At 33.5% G+C, this 13,236-nt stretch overlaps 1 protein-coding gene across 1 annotated transcript in view; it reads right to left on the reverse strand.

Moving 5' to 3' along the window:
- LOC111691438 overlaps nt 1–1,855 on the reverse strand; it is an 8,563-nt gene extending 6,708 nt beyond the window's left edge. The window contains exons 1-2 of the mRNA XM_023454272.1: nt 1,768–1,855; nt 128–1,695 (exon numbers count right to left, since the gene is read on the reverse strand). Coding sequence (XP_023310040.1) covers nt 128–1,695; nt 1,768–1,855 — 1,656 coding nt within the window. The remainder of the gene's footprint in view (nt 1–127; nt 1,696–1,767) is intronic.
- Nucleotides 1,856–13,236: the final 11,381 nt, after the last annotated feature.

A 13,236-nucleotide genomic window follows, 5' to 3' on the forward strand; every position in this document is an offset into this window, starting at 1 on the left:
AGTCGCCACAGGGAATCTGGTAAACGCCTTGACCTTCGAGTGGAATCTTCGTCTTCGCTGATGGAAGAATGTTGCCAATTTTCCTGTCGGTATTGAAGACAGTTTCAATTTTATGTTTCTTCAGTACTTTGCTGATTTTGTCAGTGGTTCCTTTTATATATGGAAGGAGTGCTTTGGCAACTGGTTTATCTTCTTCGGTCCGTTCTCTATTGTGGCGTGGTCTTAATGCTCTCTTGATGTTGTTATCCGAGAAACCATTTTGTTGAAGAGCTTTTTTAACTTTTTCGATTTCTTCTGTTTTGTGTTCGTTGTCAGTCAGCCTTTCTGATCGTGTTATTAGAGTTTTCAAAACAGAATTTAGTTGTGATGGATGGTGATGGGACTCGGCATGCAGGTAGCGATCCGTGTGTGTGGGTTTTCTATACACCGTGTAGCCTAAACCTCCGGTTCTATTTTTGATTATGGATACGTCTAGAAATGGCAACTTGTTATTTTCTTCGATTTCCATGGTGAACTGAATTTTGTGATGTATACTGTTGAGATGTGTTAGGAAGCCATTCAGTTTTTCTTTGCCGTGCGTCCAAATAACGAAGGTGTCGTCGACGTATCGTAGCCACATTTCTGGTTTATATTCGGCGGATTTGATCGCTCGTTCTTCCAGATCCTCCATAAATAGGTTGGCGATTACTGGTGACAGTGGTGATCCCATGGGTGCTCCTTCTATTTGTTTGTATCTCTGGTCTTTATAGATGAAATATGTGTTATTGAGGCAGTGTTTTATCAGGTCCACTAAATCTTTTCTCAGATGGTATTTCTGGACTATTAAGTCGAGTGCTTCTTCTATTGGTATATTTGTGAAGAGGGATACAACATCGAAGCTCACCAGCAGGTGTCCTGGGTCCACTCTTACGTTTCTTATGCGTTCGATGAAGTGACTGGCGTTCTTGACGTAAGATTTCGCTTCTTCGGCATAAGGCTGTAATTGTTTAGCCAGGAATCTTGCCAGCTGCTGTAATGGTGATCCGATTGAACTCACAATGGGTCTTAATGGTACTCCTGCCTTGTGAATTTTAGGTAGACCGTACAGTTTTGGGCATCTTGAAGACTTTTCTCTTGGGATAAGTTGGAGCTGTTCTTCTTGGCTAATGTTGGAGGCTTTGATCTTAGCTTTTGTTGTCTTCTCTAAATATGTAGTAGGATCCGTAGAAATGGGTTGGTATGTTGGCTCATTTAGTAGGGTTTCTATCTTCTTATCATATTCTTCAATATCCATTACTACAGTTGTATTTCCCTTGTCTGCTGGGAGTACGATTATATCCCTGTTTTTTTGGAGATTACGTAGTGCTTGCGATTCTTCGTACGTTAAATTCTTTTTTGGAGGTCTTGCTCTTCTTAGGATGTGGGATACGTCTTGGCGGATAGCTTCGGCGGTGTTGGCTTCTATATTTGTAATAGATGCTTCTACTCCACATATGATGTTTTCTACTGGTATATGTGTCGGTGTTACAGCGTAGTTGAAGCCCTTCGCTAGAACACTGGTTGTTGCCTCGTCAAGGGTTATCTTAGAGAGGTTGCAGACCACTCTTGAAGGATCTAGTCTTGGGGTCTTCTTAGGAGCTTGTTCAATTTGCAGTCTTTCAAATTTCTCTTTTTGTTTCTTCTTGGTTAGCTCGAAATCGGTTTCTGCTCTAAATTCTGAACACACGTTCACAACGTATTACACGAAGTAGAACAAAGAAGACTTGAAAATGGCAAGTGTGATCTTGCCGAAACGTCGTCCAGAACACGATTCTATCCAGAACACGATTCTATCCAGAATCAAGAAAACCATACGCGGAGAGGAACCCGGAAACATCTTGACAACACATATATATATATATATAAATCATAAATGTCAGAGGCAAACTTTTTTTTTATTTTTCATAAAGTAATCATGATGTTTAGATAATATCAAATACAACTTTTTGTTATAATAATATTTTATAATATTTTCACATTTTTCAGCTGGTGGTTAATATGACCATAAAAAGATAAATGATAATTTTTATACTTCCGATTTCAATAATTGATCTAAAATTATAAACAGAACATATATAACAGAAATTAGAAAAAAAACAATTTTTGCCACAGTACCTGCAACATTTCGATGTTTCACATACCATTTCTGTCACCGAACCAGAGATTTTGCATTAAAATTGTAAAATAAGCACAAATCGCTTTGTGCCGGGGACTCTACAAAATCATCGTAGACAGCGAAGAAACAGCGCCATTGCTGTCATCAGTCGTCAGTTAAGTTAGATAGTGACAGAGCCATACGAAATACGAATTGACTACTGATTCTCGGGTCATGGTAAAACCATAACCCGGTGGTACCACCACCAACCACAACCCCCACAACCAGGCCAGTCAGCCGCCAGAGAGCAACAATGTCAAGGTGACATACCGCTTCCGGTCGAGCCATCACAGCCAGGTCCAAGCTGCAGACAGCCTAGGCCAAGATCCACCGCAGCAGATGCAGAGCCACTAGGTCAGTGCGATCGTCAGCTCTTTTGCAGCAGCCAATGCCGAGCCAACAGTGAGCCCAGAGACCTAGGCCACAACATGGCCCTGGTTAACAAATCCAAACCAGACCACCGACACTACGCCAGAGCAGCAGCTCAGAGAGAACAAGGCCAGAGACGCTGTCCCAGCCGACCCAGAGCCCATGCCAGAGCAACGAGCCGACAACAGAAAACCATCAAATCAAGGCGATTTACGTTCTTGTCGCCGTGCCAGCTGACCAAGTTCGGCCAAAAAATCATGAATCCAGTCCCAGTGCAGCCACGACGCCGCAGATCCAGAGCAGAACGCCTGATCCAGTCGTCAGTAGTCCAGTTCACGAACCAGACGTCAGCAACAGTTCCAACAGTCCGAGCAGCCACGTCAACCGCGGACTCGAGTACGGGAAGTGTCCCGAGCATCTTGAAAACGAATCATTTAAGATATGAAGTTAAGATTATGGTCTCTAAAATTATTTGAATTATTCAAAATGCAGTAGATAACGTATAATTAAAGTTGCCTGACACTCAGATCAAATACCGTCTATTACTAAAAATATTTGTGATAGGTTTAACTTTTAAGGGATTTTTTAAAAATTAATGCCTAACAACACAATTAATTATGAAGCAGTGAACGTTGGATGGGACAACTTGCATATTAAGTTATATCTATTCATACGTCGCTAACCTATTTGGTAATTCAGTTTAACCTTATTCTATCTAGACAAAATTTCATTTGCAAAGAATAATGAGTCACGTCATCAAGAAATGCATAGACTGTGCAAACATATAAATTTCGTTGATATCTAACAAAACATCAAATATCAAATATTTGAATACATTATTTTACCCTGCATGCTTATTCTATACCCGATAATGTAGAACTAAGTTTGCCAACGTTTTCAAATAATCGCAAATATTTGCCAACATTTTGGGTGGGTAATATTTGGTTTATTTACATTATCTTCCCCTATCTCCATAACTTCAGATACCTAGTTCCGATTCAGTTCTACATTACCATATTTGTTTAAGGAATATATAAATTACTAAAAATTATTTTTGCGAATAACATTTTAGGTATTCAGCACTACGCTAAAATTTGCCTCGTTTGTGTTAACGCACGAGATCATTTTAATTCAAATCATTCACTGGCTACACTCCAAGTCTTTTTTCTATCGATTCTAATGGTGCAATTGAAAAAACAATTGAGCATCGCGTTTTCATAATTTTTAAAAAACACGTTTTTTTAATGGAACACCCTGTATATATTTACATATTTTGAAAGAAAAAATTATTGTGAACGTGAACAAAAAAGTATTAGTATATAACTCTCTTCAATTGAAAAATAAATGAGAAATAGGCATCTGAAATTCATGTCAGTAACGTCTAAAATGTAAACAGTAAAAAAAAAACTGAAAGTGCTGTGACAACAATAAAATTAAATTGTAACAACTTTCAGTGACAACAACTGTCAAGTTAACAATTTGTTGGATACTTGTTGTATGCACTAGTCCGTGCAACCTATTTACGTTTTATTAGTAATATTCCGGTATTATTAGCTTATAGCATGCCGTTTAGTCATTTAGAAAAATGTGAAATGCTGGAGGCATACCTTATTTGCAGAAAAAATTCTGTACGATCACTATAATATTACCGACATGCAACCAAGTAGACAATATTTTTTAAAATTATAAAGATATTTTAAAAATAATTAAGCTACACTAAAAAAATTTCACTCGAATTTCACTCAATGTTGTACCAATTTCTGTCCACACCCCAATGACTGAAATTTTCACTCTATTAGTACGAGTACAACTTAGTAAAACTATTGTATCATAAATGAGTGAGTTTTACTCTGTTAGGATTATGGGTAGAACTAAAACACTTTAATAATTAAAAGATATTGTTTATTCACTTATTCAGATATCACATCTATTCTGTATCAAATCAGAATAAAAACTAAAATTCTCTCTTAAGCTTAGTGCTACAATATACCTCCGTATGTTTATAAGCATTTTAATTTATGAGCTAGGGCCGTTGGGCTTGTGAAATATAAACATATTAAAAGTAGGCATTAGTATCTCAGGATGGGAATGTTTTTGTTTACGTAACTTGAGTATCTTTCAACATACTCAAATCCGAGTCACTGTTAACTATCAATTGAGTGACATTCGATTCTATTCTGAGTATATAAAACCAATTTAGAGTTCACTTTCTTTCTAATATGATTTAAATTTAACTATTATTTAGTCATTTTTTACTCAGACTTGGTTTTTAATTAACTAAAAATATCGAGTGCAAAAATAAATGATTAATTAAGATATACAGTGTTGAAATTAATTCACTTCGCGGGGCCTCCTCCTGTCCTGTTCTGGCCTCCTGGCTGGTACCCGCTGACTGCTGGCAAGGATCCGCCAGCTGAGACATTGGCCGACTTTGGCGATCACGCTTTTCTAGAGCATCTAACGGTTCCTATTAACTGTGGTCGAGATTACAGAAACAGCATTCAAATTACTCGAAATTAATATACAGAGATAACATAATGCGTTCGCTACTGCTGTTGCAATTTTTGACTAACTTTTTGTTTTTTGACATACGATCTTTGGACTTTTTGCATTCAACGCAGAACGGACAATCAGAACCAGATATGTTGGGGAGATTTTTTGAATTATTTTCGATTCAACGCACCGTTTCTGAGTTATAAGGTATTTTCTACGGTATGACGCCACACATTTCTTGTGAATATGAAAATGGGTGGGATCACTCAGTAATGAGGACATTTACTCTGATTTAGGTACAAGTGCACCAAATACGAATTTTCGTGAAGAATTTATTTAAGGGGTACCTATATTTGAGTGAAAGTACTCATTTTTTCGTAGCTGGATACAGATACAGAAGGTACAGTAGATACAGAAAGAAGATTGTTTTTTTGCAATTGGTTATTAAATTTTTTTAATCAGCGTCCAAATAATTAAGTTCATTTTGTGGTCCGATGAATTTAATTTTTCAAATTCTGGAATGTGAAACAAACACAGTCAACATTATTGGAGTCAAGAAAATCCTATAACAGGGGATCCACGTAATCCACAAAACCGCTGTAGTTTAAATGTTTGGTGCGGTTTGATTGGTTCGCAATTTGTCGGGCCTAGTATCTATCATCGAACATTAACAGGATAAAGATCTATCGAATTATTAGAGCCAGTCCTTGATGATTTCTTGGACAACATGCCACTAATTGATCGTCCGTATGTATATTTTCAGCAGCATGGAGCACCCGCCCATAATTATTTCAGAACTTATTAAATACAATATTTGGGCAACAATGGATGGGGACAGTGGCACCAATCCGTTGGCCAGCACGGTCAGTTGATTTAATGCTAATGGATTTCTATTTATGGGGTTATTTAAAGGATAAAGTGTATAGACAGCAATACAATAATGTGTTAGAATTAGAAAATAGCATTACAAACATTTTGGGAAGCAATAGCATTACAAACATTTTGGGAAGCATTGACGGCAGTGTAATCACAAGGCTCAGAAATGTATTGAACATTTATTAACCTAATTAGTTTACATTTTTGACGTTACTGACATGCATTTTATTGAAATAAATGTGAAAAAGATGCCAATTTTTCATTTATTTTTCAATTGAACAGAGTTATACATAACTCTGTTAATACTTTTTTGTCCACAATATTTTTTTCTTTTAAAAATTAAAAACAAAACATGTTTTTTAAAAAAATTACGAAAACGCGATGCTCAATTGTTTTTTCGATTGCACCATCAGAATCAATAGGAAAAATGGTACTAGTTTGCTAATTTAATTGATTTCGTATCTCCAATAATAACAGAGTTAGCAATAGTGCGCCGATAAGTGTGGACACCCTGTATACTTCTAAGCACGTATCTAAGTACTTTTAAGAATACCATTACAAAATCAATCTATAAACAAGGGGGCAAAGATGTAGGTAGTAATTCAATAATAAATCGTCTTTCGAAAATATTTTTTAAACTCTTGAAAATTAGGTTAACTTGTTCCTATAATAAATTTAACATTCTTTCATCTAATTAATACGGATTCAGTGAAAATGTATCCACTCAAGACGCTATATTTACTTTACTAAAACCTATATATAATGCATTCGAAAATAATAGACCCTTATGTATACTCATTGATCTAGCAAGGACGTTCAACATTGTCAGTTACCTTTTGTAAAACCTTGAGTATATCGATTTCTGAGGTGTTACTACGAAATTATTTGAAAGCTATCTATAAAACAGATGTCAGATTGTAAAAGTGGGTGATAATGTCAGGTAACGGGCATTAATAAGGCTGGGGGTTCCATAGGGCACAGTTTTGGGTCCTATACTCTTTAATATTAATATATACACACTATCTATAAATTAAAAATTGGTTAGATCACAAACTACTTGCTGTTAATGTCAATTAAACTTATTACGTATTTTTTAGCTGTAATATAAATTGTCTTCCTTCTTTTTTTCATCTAAATTTTAATGTACAGTACAGAGTAAATAATATTTACTATATCCAATATCCGAAATAAAATACTTGAATTTATTTTGACAGATATTCAAAATATGATTGCCGTATAAATTATGTAAAAAATTACAATTAATTTTATATAAATTTAAAATTTAAAAACATACAATATCTTCAAAGTATTTAGAAATTTAACTTACTTAATTTTTAGTGCGTGAGAGTCTTAATATACATGAAGTTTGGTATTGAACAATCACAATTTTGCTTTATTACTGACATTATTATATAGTTATACACTAAAAATTATTTAATTACATTATTAAAGGGGTTGATACTTATTGAAGGGAGTGATACTTCACCGTACAAGGTTCGAAACTGACTGACTAGATATCGAAACAAAATAAAGCTAAAAATCTTCCATTACGACGAGTGATGTTTCTTCACCGTTGACGGTCCGAAGTTGACGGGATCGAAAACGCACCTATATCCTTACTTCGAATGGGGCGGGGTCGAGCGGGACCATCGCTCTTTACCCTATCCATTTCTGTAGGCCCGGACGCCTCGTAGAGGCGTATGTGATTTGAGTTTCTAATATTCCTAAGAAACTACATAGTTCCAAGAGATCTGAAAAACTCCAACTTCATTAGTTTAGAAAGGTACTACTTCGACCAACAGTGAGAGCAATAATTGGATTAGCCACTCTTGTAATTGCTGGAGATTTTATCGGCAAAATCAAAGGAATTCAACTAGATCCTAGTGTGTCAATAAAATTATTTTACTGAAAAATATTTAAACATGTATTTTGTTCATTAATTGTATAATAGATATGCATTAGAACTCGATTCGGTTTTCTTTTTTTAAATATTTTTTCATTCAAGTTTCAAAGAGAATAATTTTTTCTGAAGTCGTTTGGATATGTGTACTTTTTCGATTCAATTTTGGACCTCAAAATACCGTATTCTAGTTTTAGTTCATTGCTACGCAACCATCAGAAAATAGTAGGGGAAGTTACTTTTCCAGTCTCGGCCGGGAAAGCTAGCTTTCCGTACCGTTTTTTTTAAATTTATATTTTATATAGTAAATACACGCAGGCAAACTACCCACATCAAAGATGCGTTATTTACTAAATATAATATTTACTGAACGTATTTTACATATTAAACGTTTATTATAACCATTTGTTTATATTTAGTTATGTTGTAATTTGTACCTTAGGTATAACGTGATTCGTTTTAGTTCCAATTCATTCGATGTTAAATTATTTTGAAAAACAGAACAGAAAGTTTAATTATGATTGGATGCGGAGATAAAATCCGTAGTCAACATGAGATATGTGACTTATTTCACCATAAGTATCCAGACCAGACCAGACAGTATCCAGACTAGACAGTCAAGCAACAATAAGTGTGATTTAAATCATACCACCTTAAAATCTATTTTATTAATCCTTTCAGGTACTGTAGATGAAGATTTCTGTTAGTTATATAAGTTGTTCCCTTTGTTTTTTTTATTTATTATTTATTATTTATTATATTTATTTATTATTATATATTATTTATTGTTTTCATTTAAATCCTCCATTTTTTGACAACTATGACAAAAAAGTAGGTATAACCTTAAATCGCTGAATTATCTTTAGAAGGGCTATCTATTTATACTATAAAATATAGAGCATGGTATTAAAAAAAAATGTCGGTAATGTTATAGGTCTGTCAAGCATGGCTAAAAAAAAAATAGAAAATATTGCAGAAAAGTGACAATTTCTATTTACTAATTGACCTGTTGACCCTAACTCTGCTAGTGTCCTGGACTATTGAGTAACATTACCACTGTCAATTTTAAATATTTTTTAATATGTGTATTTTAGTACTTATAGGTATTGTTAAATACTTTACTTATTATAGGAAAATTAAGACACGATGCTAACTTTAATAGTTTAATAACTGGGCTAGTTCTTACAATTTCTTACTAACTTACTGACTGCCCGGTGTCGAGCGCGGTCGTTTTTATAGCGATAACAATTGTACAAAAACAAATCAAGCATTCTTAACATAAAAATATATGTACAAGATAACTCACAATTGCTATTAATAATACATTATTTACATCCAACAGGTATTAAAACGAATTTGACTTATATCACAGAAATAAATAAACAATGATTATGAACGAAACGATTGCATAAGCAATTAAATTGTCTTAAAGAAATGACAATCTAATCTAATAAATTTTTATTATTAATAAAAATTACTTATTTCATATTAATTAATTAATATTGTTTGCGATTTTAGAAAAAATATGTGTACCTCGTGGTAGAAGCATATTCTTGAACTCAATACTTGTTGTCGAGAATTGTACTGCTTTTACTACTAGGAATATAATATAATAATATGTGGAGCTATGATTACTGAAATAATACTCGTACCTATAAAAATTACAAAATGTTTCAAGAAAAAGTTTTGAATGAAAAAGGTAAAACGAGTGGGTGGTTAAAAATGAGCATTTTGACGTAATTTATAGGCACAAGATATCCAAATTTCGTGTTCCTACGTTAAAAAGTACTTGAATAAAAGTGCAAATATATACTTTACTCTTACTTTAGTGGGCTGTAATTTTTCAACGGAGATTTTTATAAAAGAGGTGTACATAATATATAATCTTGAATTGAAATAATTCTTACTTACTTTCTAACATACAAAAACTATGTAAAATATTCATTCAAACAAGTAGGTACACTTACTATGTATTGACCTTTAAGGACATTTTTTTCATAAAATTTTACAGATTACCGACGATTGACAAGAAATGATTTATCTTTTGAAATACACTATCTTTCGAACTGGGAAAAGTTTAGTTTAGTCCTTACTTTTCTCTTAACCAGCTTTTTACACCAACTAACTACCTGATGATTTTTTTATAGATGTCAGAGTTCTGCAACGTACAAAGACTTGATCAAAGTCTTTATCCTTATCAAGTATTTATCGGAGAATACGGAGTTTCCAGATATTTTTAAACCCGCTGTGGAGGAGGTATTATCTGCGATTAGAAGGCGATAACAACACTTACGTTTTATTTGTTTTAAAAGTCCTTAAAGTTTTGTAACACAGACAGAGATTATCGGCGCGTTAGTGCATTAGTCTTCTGGGAATAACGATCTTTAGTGGAAAATGTGGCGGAAACATTAGCTTAGAAGATAAATAAAGTTAATGGCTGTTGCTATAAATAAGATTATGTCACATCACTTCGATATTTCAGTAAAATTATTAATTATATATTTATGTTAACACGATTAGGTATAAAAAAGCTGCATTTGAATTATCTTTCTTTTCTTTAAAATAAAATTTAAAAAACTCCAACACATTGATGCAGATGATACCATAGAATTTACAGAAGGAATTTTGAAGAGAGATTTCTACAAGGCGAATAAGATGGTGATGAATTCATTCCTACCAAAAAAAGTAGAATGGACTAACAGTAAATCAAAGTTTTTATAATAAGAATAAACGTTTTTATTTTTATAAGTATAAATCATTATTGCTTCGTATTTTTTTACCATCTTTATCCCCTTGAAATTTTTAAAAGTTACATATTCTTCAATAAAGCAAAAAAATTAAATATGAAAAAAATAATATTTATAGCAGTCATAAGTAGAATTTATGCGGATATTTTTAATGTATAAATATTTAATGTTCAATTTGCGACGGATTAATACTGACAATGTATACATTTTATGACGGTTCGTCTCGTCCCGACGATATACATAAAATAAAAAAAAATCTGAAAATTGTAGAGTGGTTCTCGAGGTAGATACCGAACTGAATTTGAAATGTTGAAGGCAAAAATGAAAGTTTAACCCTTTCTTTAATTGTCTCTAAAATCCCGGTCGGATATGTCCAATAGTTAATTAACAATTAACATTATATATATATAAAAAAAGTTATATTGGGAGCAAAGAGGCGTTTGTGATGTGTTTCTTTTTTTAAATTACCGTAAAAATAAGCCCTATTTAATGCAAAAAGAGCGAATTCCCTAGCGGCTTTTGCCTGACCCTGGGATAATTTAGTTGTAAAGGGCAACTTTTTGAAATTTTTTTATTTCGGTACATTACTATGGATTAATCAGACTCTATATCTACGATCCAATTAACGTTTGGTAACGGTCAATCGAATCAGCCTTTGGCACACATGTTGGTCTTTGGATTCTTTTACAGTTATGTATCCTGAGGGGTTATTTCTTCATTTATCTATCTACAGATATGACCAGTATCATAACGAAATTAACTTGTAAAAGAGTCTACTATTTAATTCTAGAAAGGGAGTTTATAATTCATTACACTTTAATTAAAACGTGGGAACTTAGAAATGTTGTACGTTCAGAGAATGAATACCAGACACTTACGGTATGTCGCTCATGCACAAGATAATCCAGTGGTTGATTGTATAGGGTGACACTTAAGTTGGAAGAACAAGAAAATACCAAAAACCTTCCAGGAAGGGTTTTATTAACAATAAAAACAAAACAAACAAACAAAATAACGACACAACGGGCTCGAAAAACATTATTAATTTATTGAAACGCGACAGCGTACCGAGATTAAGGGAATGCGCGAACCATAGCAAAATTCGGAATGATTTTATTCATTATTAAATTAACCCGAGACTCTAAAACTAAGTAGACTGCTCAGAGTGGAACCCAAGGAAAAACTGTCTGTTTTTTCGGAGATCTCTTTTCGACACCTCGCTTCGACACGCTCATTTCTTGAGTCAGATGTTTTATGTTCTTATCTTACTGGCGGGAACCCTGAAGATCGGGACGCTTTGGCATAACTATGTCATGTTAATCGTTATCTAATTGACTGATTTTAATAATTGTCTAAATAATTTTGAGACTAAATTTACAAACAACCCTATACCTTCCTCTTGTGACTCCGCATAGCAATACGGGACGTGTTCTTTCGAATGCATTTCGCGCGTTATTAGAAATATCGATTTTTCTCTTTATACCAGATGCTCAACACATGGCCCCGACGGTCTATGTGAACTTGTTCAAAAAAATATTGCCAAATTTCATGGGGCCTTCTCCGAAGGACAGCCTCGTGACGACGCTAAACCTACTTGAAGACTCTTAACTTTTCGATAAAATTAGTGTTGACTGAAATATTTTACTTTTTGGCCCATCCGTTCCGAGAACTAACAAATAAATTACTACTACGCGTCCCGGCTTTTGTTACAGTTAACAAAGAGGTGAAAAGTGACTTCAGATCCTTTAAATTGTAGGTAATTTAATTGCCTACAACATAAAATAATTAATTTTCCGATATGTAGTCTAGATTTTCATGGACAGTAAAAAAAGTGAAAAAACATGTAATTTTTCAATTTATTTGCAATTGGCCAACTTAGCGTCACTTCTTTCGGGTTACTTTTTTAATTTCTACATATCCTTTCCTGTCATAAAGTGCAAAAAAATGTTTACTAATAATTTTGTCACGTTTAAAGTCTATTTCGACTGGAGTACTAGTATGACATGGGTCTTTGAGTTGAATAGCCTGTGCACAATATTTGTTGTTATTCTATAATGTTTAACTCGCAATTTACCAAATACAAGATTTTAAATGATAATAAGGGTTGAATTAGAACCTGTTTGGATTTATTTCATTCATTATTCAGAAGTGTATTCAGTTTTTAAGTGTTACCTCTTGAGGCACTGTCTATTCCAATTTTAAAGCACTGCCTAACAATGGCTATAAAAATTGTTCCCTTAGTGCTTAGACGTAGTTTAAAATACAGTGGTCGTGTTCCATTACTCATGTATGATGCTGTGTAGAACATACAATTGTGGCTGTTGGTTATCTCCTCCGCCTAGCTATCTCACTCTATGATGTAAAAGATATACATATTTGTACATAGTCCCACAAATACAAAAAGCACATTTTGAATTATAATTTTGAACATTAACATCACTGATTTATATTACTATGTTGATAAACCTTGCTGATTTAACGGCGTTTAGTTAAGGTAAATAAAAAAAATGAAGTAAATTTACTCCTTGAAAATGGTTTATTAAATTTCTCACATTATGCTTGTATATGTAACTATATCTGGAAATGCTATCTAAATAAAGCATATGTTAAACAGAAATGAGGAATATTTTCTGCATTTATACATATAAGAACAAGTAGATGTTGTTGTTCATTTTAGT

Source organism: Anoplophora glabripennis, unplaced genomic scaffold (assembly GCF_000390285.2).
Source record: "Anoplophora glabripennis isolate ALB-LARVAE unplaced genomic scaffold, Agla_2.0 scaffold198, whole genome shotgun sequence".
Lineage (NCBI taxonomy): Eukaryota > Metazoa > Arthropoda > Insecta > Coleoptera > Cerambycidae > Anoplophora > Anoplophora glabripennis.